Source organism: Malaclemys terrapin, chromosome 2, assembly GCF_027887155.1.
Source record: "Malaclemys terrapin pileata isolate rMalTer1 chromosome 2, rMalTer1.hap1, whole genome shotgun sequence".
Taxonomy (NCBI): domain Eukaryota; kingdom Metazoa; phylum Chordata; order Testudines; family Emydidae; genus Malaclemys; species Malaclemys terrapin.
In genome coordinates this window covers 207,207,369-207,223,105 of record NC_071506.1, presented here as the reverse complement: position 1 = coordinate 207,223,105, position 15,737 = coordinate 207,207,369, and the positions used below count along the sequence as shown (strand labels likewise).

At 41.7% G+C, this 15,737-nt stretch overlaps 1 protein-coding gene across 2 annotated transcripts in view; it reads right to left on the bottom strand.

Moving 5' to 3' along the window:
- LARS2 (leucyl-tRNA synthetase 2, mitochondrial) overlaps positions 1 to 15,737 on the bottom strand; it is a 117,402-nt gene that overhangs the window by 13,539 nt on the left and 88,126 nt on the right. For both annotated transcript variants that reach the window (XM_054019628.1, XM_054019629.1), the window contains one exon: positions 9,985 to 10,096. In XM_054019628.1, coding sequence (XP_053875603.1) covers positions 9,985 to 10,096 — 112 coding nt within the window. The remainder of the gene's footprint in view (positions 1 to 9,984; positions 10,097 to 15,737) is intronic.

The window sequence follows — 15,737 nt, the reverse complement described above, 5'->3', positions numbered from 1 at the left end:
ATAAACATTATTGCACTCTTTCACACTCCCTGAAATGTGTTATCAGTAAATAGAAGGAAACAGTTCTGAAATCACTCTTTCATGGAATGAACATTTAGTATGGAAATAAAATGATTTAATTTACTCCTGTTGCAGGATGAAATAAAAACACCAATTTCAGTGAACCTGAATATCTACAAAAATATTTGAACATGAAACTGACGCTTCCAGCTGCCATTGTAATTGTGTTTCTTATAAAAAAATCAAGGAATTTTCAGATTAAAAATATATCATGTATTTCAATGAGATAACACAATTCTAAATGTTTTCTTAAACTAAAATTCCAATCAGAATTGCAAATTCATAGCAACTGATCAGATGTGTAGTTGAAAATGTGCATATCTTGTCAAGACACAGTTACAAACTCAAGGTGAAAAAGAGGTCAAAGACACATATGTGTCTTTAGGTTTCAGAGTAGGAGCCGTGTTAGTCTGTATCCACAAAAAGAACAGGAGTACTTGTGGCACCTTAGAGACTAACAAATTTATTTGAGCATAAGCTTTCGTGGGCTACAGCCTACTTCATCGAATGCATGTAGTGGAAAATACAGTAGAAAGATATATATATATATACACACACACACACAGAACATGAAACAATGGGTGTTACTATACACACTATAAGGAGAGTGATCAGTTAAGGTGAGCTTTTATCAGCAGGAGAGAAAAAACCTGTTTGTAGTGGTAATGAAAATGGCCCATTTCCAGCAATTGACAAGGAGATATGAGGAACTGTAGAGGGGCGGAGTGGGGTGTGTGTGTGGGGAAATACCATTTAAATTTGTTAGTCTCTAAGGTGCCACAAGTACTCCTGTTCTTTATATGTGTCTTCAGTGACTCAAACAATAGAGTAAGGAAAAACAATAGTCTAAGATGCATTGCCCCACGAGATTTGTTCAGAATCAGCTTTATGAAGCAATTAAAAAAAAAAAAACTTCACAGAGACAAAGACAGAATCCATGGTATTCCATGCATAACAAACACATTTATCATAGTGGTTAGGTAAGGCAAATGTACTGAATAAGAGCAAATGAAGGGAGAGCGTGAGTTTAACTCTCCGAAAATTAAAGTCTATCAGAAAAAAGTTGTGGACAAGCCACTTCTCTAAGTGACAGAAATACTCTAGCTATTTCCTTAATGACTCGGAAGGGGGGTGGATTGGTGGGAGTTATTTCTGATCACAGTAAGAACATACAAGCATTTCCTAAGTGTGACAACGGAGGCTCCAATCTTGTTAAGTAAATATCTGACAAAATACTTCATTGGGGGCAAAATAAGAATGGATTTTTCTGTAACAGAAGTACCGAAACCAAGAAAGCAAAACTAAAGAAATCAAACAGTAGAAATCTTCATGGTGATGATTCATTTTCTCATTGACTTTAAAGAAGATAGCTGCTACAAATTCATCTCTTTTTGGCTTTTGCATGTACAGATGAGCTCACTTCTTTCCAAGTGATCACATGCCTTGCAGAAAAACATGCATACAGGCCAGGCCACTCCTTATTTTCCTGTTTAAATGGCTTCTTCATACTATTGCAGAAATACCTTCAAAAGATCTGAGACAAGACCTAAAGAGGCAGAAACTGGATCACCTATAATCCCTGTGGAGGCTGCCAGTCCTCATAAAATAAGCAAAAGGAAAAGATTCTTCAGCAGATACAGATTATTAATACTGCAAAAGAAACGTCACTCTTTTTAAATAGATCCTTTCACTACAAGACATGTCACCATTTAGAAAGACTGAGCTCGTCTATCTTTTAAAAAATGTGAAAAAAATCAACAGGGCTGGTTTCCGAAAATGCAGTTCAACAGGAAACCAAAATGAAGGTTTCACTTACCTTGCCTGGTTGGTTTCCTGTCTTAATTCACATTCTATAAGCTCCAGAATGCAAGAATCATATTTTGTTACATAATTTCAAAACAAAACAAATAAGAATGGAGCTTTCATCGTCACAATCTGGAATTGCTTGTACATTTTTAAAAACTAGCCATCAAAAATAGAAATACAGAATCATAGGTTTAGGAGGGACCGCAAGGTTCATCTAGTGTAACTCCTTGCCATGATGCAGGATTTGTTGGGTCTAAACCACCCAAGACAGATGGCTATCCAGCCTCCTTTTGAAATAACTCATTCTGCTGTACTATATTAAAAAATATGATTTGAACCAATACTTTGGCATTTCTACCAGACTTATCTTTTGAAATTATGAATGTTAACACTTATCTTTGACCTTGCTTATGTTGGGTTCTCATAGATGGAGAAGTTACCTGACGAAATACACATTACAAAGAAACATGTATTTTGCTTATATTTTCATAGCCTGTCTTGTGGTGTTGGCTATGCAGTCTACTGCAGGAGTAGTTCCTAAATCCCAGCTGATCTATTTAGTAATTATTTATGTAGGGCCATAAATGTGCATAGATCTTTATAGGCTGATAAAAGGCAACATCCCTGCTAAGGGATGCCCAAGGCCCTGATCCTGCCTCTGGATCCGCCTGGGTGGTATGCACTCTTACCTCATACAGAGCCACGCAAGTCCAAGGGTCCAGCCCTGCAGCTCGAATTACAGGATCAGGGTTCAAGTTAAAACACAACATTGTAAAAGACGGAAACAAACACTGGCAAGTGTGAAAGAGTGGGTTATGTGGAACGGAGGACATGGTTTAAAGCAACAAGATCATGTGATCATGTGAATGCTTTGATTAGTAGTGTGAGAGTCATGAGAATTTCATAAGAATAATACTTCCCATAAAATACTGGTTTTGGTGGAGAAAAATACAGATTATTGGCCACATGGAAAATTTGTTTTGAGGAAGGGCTAAAAAGAAAGGGGGAAGCAAGGCAGCTCACAGATCACATTAGCACGATGCTCCCAAGCTTACAGGGCCACATGAAAGAAGGCATGGAGACAAGCATGGTACAATGAAACAATGGATGCAACTACGCTAGAAAAAATTGTACCTGTACTTTTCCAGCGGTACTACAACTGCACTGGTGCTGGAATAGGAGTACAAATGTTTCTAGTGTACATAAGGGCAAAGAGGCATGTAGCCTGGGATGAGGGAGAAGGAAAAGTCAAAAGAAGTTTGCATAGACAGGTAGGCAGATGGTAGCACTATGAAGGCAAGGAAGAGGGGTGACTGAATGTGACGAGGGAGGTAAGAGGAAGCCAGTAGAGGGATCTAAAGTGGCTGTGACCAGAGTTTAAGGCAAGGGTTTTAGGCAGAGATATGGAAATATTAGAAAGGGGCAGCACAGAATGATCATATATTAATGTGATGCAAGTATTTGTTATTCAAGGGGTATTTTAGCAATCTCTGGGTTTGGCAGAGACAAACAATGAGCGTCTGCATTGAGTAAAAATACCATTACACAGACAAATGAAGTGCTTTCAAGCACCTCTGTACAGCCATTTACAATATTTAGCAGATTTTCATGTTTGATTAGTATTCTATTTGCCTCTGCAATCAATTCCAAGTATATTGTCATCACTCTACTTTGCTCTTGGTATATTTCTGTACTGGGGTTTTAAATGGACCTTCCCATTAAATAAAATCAAACCAGAGGAATATCAGGATGCACATTTGGCAGTACAGGAGGTACATGTCTGCAGAGCACATGTGCTATGCTTTGCAACAGCACAGCAATTAAGTCAATACAGTACTACCATAGCTGTTTCCAAACAGCTGGGAGGAAAATTGTGCAACGTTACTAGTACCACACAAGTGGGTACCCAAAGCTAAACTTAAACTTAGCTGAATACAATCCCATGGGGATCATTTTGTATGTCTCACAGCAGGAACCCATAAACATCAAATAATTTTATGGGATGCAGGCCTAGATTTCTAGAGCCAGAGTTTTGGAATGTTCTCCCATTTAGCTTACTCCAACTGCATCCTTCTGAACAAGGCTCACCATGGTTTTTCCTTCTCAATTCATACAGATGTATTATTCTTGATCTGACAAGAAACTGGTGGCAAGTTTTTATATTGGATCATGTTGCTTATTGAGATTTCTGCTTTTAGATTTTTGTGGGGACTTTGACAATGCATTCAAAGGCCTTTGGGTTTTGTGAGCCATGAAAATACAAGTGTATCACTAAACAAAAAACATTTCACACACTGCACTTAAACTAGCTTTGCACAGTTACTATTATTGACCTAGCTTGTAAGGTACATTGTCCTAGGCCATCCTGAGTCATTCTTTCCTGCACAGGATAAATGACTCAGGAATCCTCTGCTCCAGCACTACAACTCCACTCCACTGTCCTGTACTTCTCTGAGACTCTTCCAGGGCATTTATAAACGGTCAAAATCTGGTGAGAAAGCTCGGAAAGGAGCATAGTTCAGATGATGAAGACCAAATATATCAATGGTAAATATGTGGTTTGTGCAAGGACAAAGCAAAATTACCCGTCCTTTTAGTAACTTTAACAGAATTTTTATTTAGCCTTTATTCTTCAGATAAAACACTGACAGCAGCCAGTGGAGGTTTTCCCTGAGCAAGGACTGAGTTAAAACTGAATCAGGATTTCAGGAATGAGACTATTGTAATGACTGTTAATTTGTTGCCAAGACAATTATGGCATCATAAATACCAGTAATTATGCTAAATTTCAATAAATCATGAAAAGTGGATGAAGTGACCATGCTTGTTTAACACATATCACATGGCACTTTCACCTTTTCATGACAGAAGTAGGTCTAGCACAAATGAAACTTCTCAAAACAAGCAGCTACACATACTTGCCTGGATGAGAAAATACTGGATAAGCACAAACACACACAAAGAGTCTCAAATTTAGCAGTGGTGCATGTATATTCCTCAGATACAAGGTTTCAGGAAGGAAATAGATTTCCTCATCCTGTTAGTGTTCACAGACTGCCAAAATGTATGTCAGCCTGATGAACTCTTCACACACTGAGGGGCTATATTAACTGTTGTTGGTTTGGGGGGTTTTTTGGTTAAACTACAGCGTAGTGTATACTGCGTAACAGAATTAAGCTGACACAAAGACACTGGAAACAGTTCCTGCCCTAAGCTGGAGAAAGGGGCACTTCCCAAAAAAGTAAGATACAAAAATATCAAAGTACTGTAGCTACTCAGTTATTATTGCTCAACTACTGAAAGGTAATACATTTATCAGACAGCATTCAAACAGCCTTTCCCTATACACCTCTACCTCAATATAACGCTGTCCTTGGGAGCCAAAAAAATCTTACCACGTTATAGGTGAAACTGCATTATATCAAACTTGCTTTGATCCACCAGAGTGCGCAGCCCTACCCCCCCCCGGAGCACTGCTTTACCACGTTATATCCGAATTCGTGTTATATCGGGTCGCGTTATATTGGGGTAGAGGTGTACTCTAACTGGAAAAATGTACTGCTCAGGCCTAAGTAGATTTCTCTGCTTATCCAAAGTTCTGCTTGAAATATATAAACAAAATGGTCACATATAAACCAAACAAATAAAGCAGTTTTCAATCACTGATGTGCAGAAATTATTGGGTTTTGATTCTATTTTACAAAAATGTTCCTTTCTTGTGCATTATAATCTATAAAAAAGAAGGGTTATAATACAAGGCTAAATATTACACCAGAGGGATTCTGTGACATTAAACCCAGAGTGCTGATTTTGAGGGCTTTGCCATTGGACCATAAGAACCAGAAGGTGGTGGACTAAAAGCTAAATTATAAATCATCTCTGTTGTGATGCCTAAAAAACTCTTGATAATATCTAGGCTGCTGATGTCTCATCATACTATTCACAACTGTTTCCATGTTAGCTTGTGCTCTCCCAGCCTGTTTGTTGTTTTTTTCCTGTTGTCTTTTGTCACCTACTTAGATTGTAAGAGCTTTGGGAGCAGGTACTGTCTTTTCATGATGTGTGTATACAGTGCCAAGCACAATGGTGCCCTGATTGGGGAGTCTTGGTGCTACTGAAATACAAAAGTGATGTTAGTTTAAAGCAGAATTTGTCTGTTGCAATATCTTCTTACACACTTCATTCTTGCCCATAAGCTTGGAAGAATTAAATTTTTATTGGTAAATGTTGGAAAACATCAATTTCACTGTATACCCAGACAAAAAATAATTTGCATCAATAATAGAAATGTACAGATAGGTAAAGAAAGAAAAATGCTGCTAGGGAATTATTGGATTATTGATTAAACATATTTACTTTGTATATTTTGATGTCTGATATTGACAATAAAGTTATAACTTTATAAGGCTCTAATGTTTGGAATCTCAATGTCTACTGTCATTAAATAATTATTGTCTGACCCCCATAACTTCCTGCAACTGTGAAAATTTCATAGAATCATAGAATATCAGGGTTGGAAGGGACCTCAGGAGGTCATCTAGTCCAACCCCCTGCTCAAAGCAGGCCCAATCCCCAGACAGATTTTTGCCCCAGATCCCTGAATGGCCCCCTCAAGGATTGAGCTCTCAACCTTGGGGTTATTAGCAGGCCCATGCTCAAACCACTGAGCTATAAATAGATTAAAAATAGAAAAAAATCCTTAAATATAATCAATATCTGTTGAAATTATATATAAAAAAGGATTTTGCCAAGCTTACCCATAGTCAGTGACAAGAAGCAGTTGAAAAGATTAATGAGATTATACTACTAAAATGTAATACAGTCTAGAAGGCAGCTTAATTACACTGCAAAGTACTATGCAAAACATTCAAACTGTGCTCTCTCTCTTTTTTAAAGGCTGTAATGCATTAAATGCTAGGTATATTTAATTACCCAATAAACACTCCCTAGTTGCAAAATACTATTAACACAGCAAAATCATTTCTTTTCAAGGATAGTTCAAATAAAGGAGTGTAACATGATGCAGGTTAAACAGAAGAATCTGTTTTCCTGTTCAATGTTGTTCTTAGCCAACAGGAAAAATATCTATTCAATTATTAAGACTTGTCTGATTCTATCTTTAGAAAGAAAATTCTTCTTAAATTCATTACTGAAAGAAACAAAAAGTAAATTAAAGGGACTGTATCAGATTAAATTTTAGGGCCAAAATTTAGATAGCAAATATATAGCTTTATTACTATTTGTATTACTGTAGCACCTCCAACTAAGATTGGGGCTCAACTGTGGTAGGTACTGTACAAACACAAAGTAAGAGACACAGACCATGCCTTGTAGAGAATACAAGCGAAATACAGGAGGCAGAAAGAGTGGAGAAAGGAAATACTATCATACCTATTTTATAGCTGTGAAACCAAGGCACAGAGATAATTACCCCTATTTTGCAGATGAAGAACTGAAGCACAAACAGAGATTAAGTGGAGGATTTAAAAATCTTAATATTAATGTTTTCTGTCTTTTTAAAAACAGTGAAAAGATTGTTTAACGGTCAAGTCCAAAATCTTATTAAACACTTCTTTTCCAGTAGGTATGATTATAACTGTAATGATGAGGTGTACAAATATGAGGTAAAAGGTACAGTCAACACAAATCGCTTATAACTTTACAAATTATGCTCATATACATGTGAATGTCTTTAAAATCTTAAAGCTATAGTTCTTGAAATAATCCAAGAATTTACCTCTGTATACAATGGGATTGAAGAAAATGCCGAAATTGCTGATTATCAAGGGTTAGAAGATCAGGAATGCAGACTCATATGTTTGAGAACATTAACTTGCTTCCCTGTTATTGAATAACTTGGCTCTAGATGGATACTTTTCACAGATGTCTTGATTGAATAATGACAAATGTTGGATCCTCTCCAAGTAACACGATTTATATACTATATAAAGCAGGCAATAGTAACAGATCTCTCTTGTGATAAAATAGCTTAACTATAGAGTGTAATGATGATCAGGATGATACAGAAATTCTCATATTCAATCCATATGATTCTGAGTTTAGCAATCTAAACAAACTGTTTTTGTAGTTGTAGGCTAACCTCATTTGTGCATGAGGTGGAGTCTCTGGACAACACAACTGCATCTTCAAATATATGTAGCAAGAGAAGAGAGCACAAGTCCATTAATTGGTGTTCTTGCTCTGTATTCTCACATCATATATAGGCCAGATCCTGAAAAATACTGAGCATCCACAACTCCTAAAGACTTTAAATGAGAACTGAGGGCATTCCGTATTTTGCAGGCTCAGGTCCTATGTTTGACCAGAGAGAGATCTGAGCCAAGACATGTTGGTAGTTTTTGTCATTTTACCAAACATATTTCATAATTCTCTATTCATTAATATTATTTGTATTTCAGCAGTGTCTAGAGGCCTCAGTTAGTGTTCCCGCCCCCCATTATGCTTGGCACTGTATGCAGATGCAATAAAAACTCCAAACAGTTGGAAGATCAGATTGTGGCAATTATAGTAATTTCTGTGCAAACAAAGAGAAAAATGAATTTTGGTTGATGGTTTACAGGCAAGAAAAAATTTCCACATAAACAAATATTCCAATATCTATTACCTGTAAACCATCAACTAAAATTAATATTTCTCCTCAAGAATCCTTTTCTCTGGCAGTAAGTATTACAATGCTATACGTGGCTCTGAAAAATAAGCTATGTACAGTAGCACCTCAGAGTTGTGAACACCAGAGTTACCGACTGACCAGTCAACCACACACCTCATTTGGAACCAGAAGTACGTAATCAGGCAGCAACAGAGACCCCCCCCCCCACCCTCCAAAAAAAACGAATACAGCACGGTACTGTGTTGAATGTAAACTACTAAAAATATAAAGAGAGTTTAACAAAAAGATTTGACAAGGCAAGGAAACTGTTTCTGTGCTTGTTTCATTTAAATTAAGATGGTTAAAAGCAGCATTTTTTTTCTGCATAGCAAAGTTTCAAAACTGTATTAAGTCAATGTTCAGTTGTAAACTTTTGAAAGAACAACCATAACGTTTTGTTCAGAGTTAAGAACATTTCAGAGTTATGAACAACCTCCATTCCTAAGTTGTTCTTAACGCTTGAGGATCTATTGTAGTAGCTCTGCTGAGTCAAACAACTACAGCATGAAGATCTTTGCTTCTGAACGTTGCTTCATAAAATGCAATGCCCAAGGTAACACAGTCCATCGTGGCCAACTTTAAAAGGGAATATATTCCCATTTTCTCACATATATCCTGGCATTTCTATCAACAAATCATTAATATGATTGCTGCTGACTTCTGAATTCTGGTATGTACATCCCTCACCCTACTGATGGCAACTCTAGCAGGGTTATAAGTTTTGGCCAACTTAGGGATTCAGATATTAGGGTACGCAGCTGATGAAAGTCTTAAGCAAGGTTTTATCTCAAGTCCCTTAAAGGAGTTAACTCACATCAGCAGTTGTCCAGGGAATGCTACAATAGTAGTACTATGAATCCACAACCCTTCATGCTGCTTGGCACATAGCCCTGTAGACAGGGGTCCTCTTAGCCCAAACTCATCACAGAGATGAGTACAAACCCTTCTTTTAAAAGGTCTGTTTTCTTCCCCAGGCCCAGCTGTCAGCTTTTCCCTCCATGACAGCCTGTACAAGTCCTTCTGGGTGTGGCAGGTCCTTTTTCCTCTCACCCAAAGAAACGTAACCTTTTCCTCACCCATCACATCATCACCACAGAAAAACTACAATGTGACCATATATATAAATCATGAAAGCAGAAAGTGCAGAGTGATCAATCTATAAGACTCAGGTTACTGTAGGAATTATATGGGTGAAGGGGAATGACAGGCATGAGGACACTACTAAACCCAACTCCCTGGGGTGGGAAAGTTGTGTGTTTGGGGGTTATGGTGACTGACTGAGGAGAGGACTGGTCTTGATCTGTGGGCTATAAAGTGCCTAGGAGGTGCATCGTTTTTAAGATGCTTCTTGTAAACTTATCTAGTTATTATGATGTAACTTCCTTGGAAATTATTTCCCCAACCTTATTTTTTCTGCAGGAGTAATAAAAAGCATTTTATGCAAATACCTTTCCATAGCTCTGAGGCTATGTGCGGGGCCATAGGTGCAACCATAATACAAAGAGTAGCCAAAGCATCTTCAAATTCTGCACTGTGAAGAATGAGAGGTTGAGAGGCTTGCTATGGAAAAGGGGAAGAAAAAGAAACAGGAATTATAAGTATAAATATTCCTATAAAAAGGCAGTTTGTAATGGAGAGAATGAAATAATAAACATATAAATCAATGCCTAAATCCAGAAAAAGTCCCATTTTACAATGAATCAGAAGCTTAAAAAAGGCATGGAGGATGAAAATAGAAACCATTCTAAATTCTTGCTCCCAAAGTGCACCACTGGAAAGAGCTGCGCACAGAAGACTCTTACACAGAGCTCAGGCACCAGCACTCTTATAAAATGGCTACAAACTTGGACTCCAAAAAAGGATCAGTGTGACTGGACCTCTGGGGGTGTAGGGGGTCTGCTCATATGGAAGCCTTTGTATGATTGGGGCCTTGAAGAGAATTCTGGGTACTGGAATGTGTTTTCCCACACACCTCCAGAAGTGCAGTGCCCAGTAAGTTCACAATTCATTTAAAAAAACCATGTCAGAATATTAAGCCAGACCAGGAATGTAACCATGGCATGTGTTTTACTGAGATAGGGGTTATTAGAATAGGATCCTGGCCTGGTCTAGAAAAAGCTGGTATAGAGTTAAAGAGATCTAAAAAAAACGTGGGAATGAAAAACATAGGAAAATCTTTTGTGGTTCAAGTCTTTGTTATTTTTGTAGTGGTTCTTTATAAGTTCTTGTGAAAGGTGCCGGACCGACAGCATATGAAACTGAATCCCCCTGTTTATCATTTATCTCTAGAAAAGGTAGAACATAGGTGGAAGCTATACAAGCTTTCCCCTATTCTGCCCTGCCAGCATGCTTCCACTCTGAGCTGGAGGAACCATCTCCAATGATGAGGATGGTTCAGTTTCTATGTATATTCAATTCTTCATCTTTCAGCTGGTGTACACTACGACTTTAATTCGGATTTATCAGCTTTAATTCGAATTAACCCTGTAACCGTCCACACAACGACGCCATTTAATTCGATGTAAAGGGCCCTTTAAATCGATTTCTGTACTCCACCCCAACGAGCGGAGTAGCGCCAAAATCGATTTTAGCAATTCGAATTAGGGTTAGTGTGGCCGCAATTCGATGGTATTGGCCTCCGGGAGCTATCCCACAGTGCATCATTGTGACCGCTCTGGACAGCAATCCGAACTCGGATGCACTGGCCAGGTAGACAGGAAAAGCCCCGCGAACATTTGAACTTCATTTCCTGTTTGCCCAGCGTGGAGAGCACAGGTGACCACAGATACCTCATCAGCACAGGTAACCATGCAGGCTGATAATCGAAAAAGAGCACCAGCATGGACCGTGAGGGAGGTACTGGATCTGATCGCTGTATGGGGAGAGGATTCAGTGCTTGCAGAACTTCGTTCTAAAAGACGAAATGCAAAAACTTTTGAAAAAATTTCCAAGGGCATGATGGAGAGAGGCCACAATAGGGACTCTGAGCAGTGCCGCGTGAAGGTCAAGGAGCTCAGACAAGCCTATCAAAAAACAAAGGAGGCAAACGGTCGCTCCGGGTCAGAGCCGCGGACATGCCGCTACTACGCCGAGCTGCATGCAATTCTAGGGGGGGCTGCCACCACTACCCCACCTTTGTTCGTGGATTCTGGGTCGGGGATAGTCTCGACGCCTGAGGATTCTGCCGATGGGGTAGAGGAGGAGGAGGAGGAGGATGAGCTTGCAGAGAGCACACAGCACTCCATTCTCCCCAACAGCCAGGATCTTTTTATCACCCTGACTGAAGTACCCTCCCAAGCCTCCCAAGCCAGTACCCAAGACTCTGACCCCATGGAAGGGACCTCAGGTGAGTTTACCTTTTAAAATATAAAACTTGTTTTAAAAGCAAACGGTTTTTAATGATTACTTTGCCTGACTTTGCATTCGCGGTCAGTTCAGCTACTGGAAAAGTCTGTAGCTACTGGAAAAGTCTGTTAACGTGTCTGGGGATGGAGCGGAAATCCTCCAGGGACATCTCCATGAAGCTCTCCTGGAGGTACTCCGAAAGCCTTGCCAGAAGGTTTCTGGGCAGTGCATCCTTATTCCCTCCTCCATGGTAGGACACTTGACCACGCCATGCTTGCAGCAAGTAATCTGGTATCATTGCCTGACAAAGCCTGGCAGCGTATGGTCCCGGTGTTTGCTGGCATTCAAGCAACATCCGTTCTTTATCTTGTTGTGTAATCCTCAGGAGAGTGATATCACTCCTGGTAACCTGGTTGAAATACGGGAACTTAATTAAGGGGACAGAGGTGGCCGTTCCTACTGGGCTGTTTGCCTGTGGCGGAAAATAAATCCTTCCCTGCAGTTAGCCAAGCGCAGATGGGAAATTGGCCCTGAAGTTTTCCGCGTTTGGCTAGCAGGGATCTTCCCTGTTACCAGCCACGCGGTGGGGGGAGGGTACCGTGATCATCCCAGAGAATTCATGGCGAGGGGGGGGGGTCGGCGGCGGGTCGGCGGCGGGGGGGGGGGGTAGTTTGGTGCCTGCAGGGATCTTCCCTGATACCAGCCATGCGGTGGGGGGAGGGGTACCGTGATCATCCCAGAGAATTCATGGCGGGGGGGGGGGTTAGTTTGTTTTCTGGTGCTGCTGAATGTTAACAGAAAAACCGCAGCACTCTACTTGCCTGAAGGGGCCCAGACAAGCCCCCCCACACTGCCCCCCCCCCCAACTGGCTGAGATTGGCCAGGCTTCTGCAGCACTCTACAGGCTATGCTTGGTATGTGGGAAAGGAGGGTGCAGAAGCTGTAAAACAATGGCTTACCATGGCCGCATGCAAGCCAAATTCTGTTGCCCAGACCTGTGATCTCTAGCAGCAAAGCAACAAGCACTCAGCATTAAGAGGCAAAATGCGACCTTGCACAGAAATCACATGTGCTATGTAATGTGAACAGTGTTGGTCACCGTGAAAGAGTATAAGCATTGTTCTGCAAAATGTAGCTTTTAAAACAATTCTCTCTTTTTTCCCCTCCCTACAGCAGCTGCAAATTCCTCAAGCCTCCCTCCTCTATCCCGAAGGTTATCACAGATAAGGCGTCGTAAGAAGAAGACGCGGGAGGACATGTTTTCTGAAATTATGCAATCCAGCAGGAGTGACAGAGCTCATCTGAATGAGTGGAAGGAAACAGTTTCAAAGTATAGGAAAGAAGTCAGTGAACGTGAGGAGAGGAGGGACCAACGTGAGGAGAGGAGGGACCAACGTGAGGAGAGGAGAGACGATCGAGATGAGAGATGGCGGCAGGAAGACCAGAGGATGAAGGATGCAACGCTGGGGCTGCTCCGGCGTCTGGTGGAGGTTCAGGAACGGCTGCTGGAAAACAGACTGCCGCTTCAGCCCCTGTTCCACCCTCCCCCCTCCCCATGTTCCGTATCCTCCTCACCCAGACGTGTAAGAACGCGGGGGGGGGAGGCTCCGTACACCTTCCCATTCCACCCCAGTAGACAGCCCAAGCAAAAGGCTGTCATTTTTTTAACCTTTTCTTTGTGGCTTTTTCCTTCCCAGCAATCCTCCTCCCAAATACCACCCGGGTTCCCTCCCTCTTTTTCTAATCTATTAATAAAGAATAAATGATTTTTAAATGATAGTGACTTTATTTGGTTTGAAAGAAAGCTGGGGGAAGGGGCAGGGTGGGTTCCTTACAGAAAATCAGTCAGTAAAGGGGGAGGGTTTTCATGAAGGAGAAACAAACAGATATTTCACACGGTAGCCTGGCCAGCCATGAAACTGGTTTTCAAAGCTTCTCTGATGCACAGCGCTTCATGGTGTGATCTTCTAATCGCCCTGGTGTCTGGCTGCGCGTAATCAGCAGCCAGGCGATTTGCCTCAGCCTCCCACCCCGCCATAAAGGTCTCCCCCTTACTTTCACAGAGATTGTGGAGCACACAGCAAGCAGAAATAACAATGGTGAGATTTCTTTGGCTGAGGTCAGAGCGAGTCAATAATGAACGCCAGCGACCTTTTAAACGGCCAAATGCACATTCTACCACCATTCTGCACTTGCTTAGCCTGTAGTTAAACAGCTCCTGACTCCTGTCCAGGCTGCCTGTGTATGGCTTCATAAGCCATGGCATTAAGGGGTAGGCTGGGTCCCCAAGAATAACTATGGGCATTTCAACATCCCCAACGGTTATTTTCTGGTCCGGAAAGTAAGTCCCTTGCTGCAGCCCTTTAAACAGAGTAGTGTTCCTGAAGACGCGAGCGTCATGAACCCTTCCCGCCCAGCCCGCGTTGATGTTGGTGAAACGTCCCTTGTGATCCACAAGTGCTTGCAGCACCATTGAAAAGTACCCCTTGCGGTTTATGTACTCGGTGGCTTGGTGCTCCGGTGCCAAGATAGGGATATGGGTTCCGTCTATTGCCCCACCACAGTTAGGGAATCCCATTGCAGCAAAACCATCCACTATAGCCTGCACATCTCCCAGAGTCACTAACTTTCGTAGCAGCACCTGAGTGATTGCTTTGGCTACTTGCATCACAGCAGCCCCCACCGTAGATTTGCCCACTCCAAATTGATTCCCGACTGACCGGTAGCTGTCTGGCGTTGCAAGCTTCCACAGGGCTATCGCCACGCGCTTCTCAACTGTGAGGGCTGCTCTCATCTTGGTATTCTGGCGTTTCAGGGCAGGAGACAGCAAGTCACAAAGTTCCATGAAAGTGCCCTTACGCATGCGAAAGTTCCGCAGCCACTGGGAATCGTCCCAGACCTGCAACACTATGCGGTCCCACCAGTCTGTGCTTGTTTCCCTTGCCCAGAATCGGCGTTCCATGGATAGAATCTGCCCCATTAACAACATGATCTCCAAAGCACCGGGGCCTGTGGTTTCACTGAATTCTGTGTCCGTGTCCATGTCCTCATCATGCTTGTCGCTGCGCTGCCGCCGCCGCTGCCTCCTTGCCTCGTTTTTCTGGTCCTGGCTGAGCATAAACTCCACGAGAACGTGCGAGGTGTTTGCAATATTCATGAGTGCTGTCTTGACCTCAGCGGGCTCCATGCTTGCCGTGGTATGGAGTCTGCAGTGTTCACCCACCCAGGAAAAAAGGCGCGAAAATGGTTGTCTGCCGTCCGTTGCTTTCATGCAGGGAGGGAGGGAGGGAGGAAGTGAGGCTGTACCCAGAACCACCTGCGACGATGTTTTTTGTCCCATCAGGCACTGGGATCTTAACCCACAATCCCAATGGGCGCAGGAGACTGCGGGAACTATGGGATAGCTATGGAATTGCTACCCACAGTGCAACGGTGCAGAAATCGACGCTAGCCCCGGTACTTGGACGCACACCACCGAATTACTGTGCTAGTGTGGCCGCACTCATTTCGACTTTATACAACCTGTTTCTCAAATCCGAATGATCTAAATTCGGATTAATCCCGTAGTGTAGACATACCCTTTGTCTAGGGCTTGACTGAGTTTAGTACTTGGTTTTTCGTCAAATTTTAATTTTCACACATCTCCACACTTCCTGGTTTCAGCTGGGATTGAAAGAGGAAGTACTGAAATGTTACAAGGAAACTTGTGCTTGAAAGATACCCACCCTTATTTCTTGACCACAGAATTTAGAGTGGTGTTCAAGTACTCGGATGTTTGTCTGAAGTGATATGAATCTCTGATCTGGAGAAAAAACCTCACATTTTCATTCCCATGAACTATGTAGTCTCTAGGATT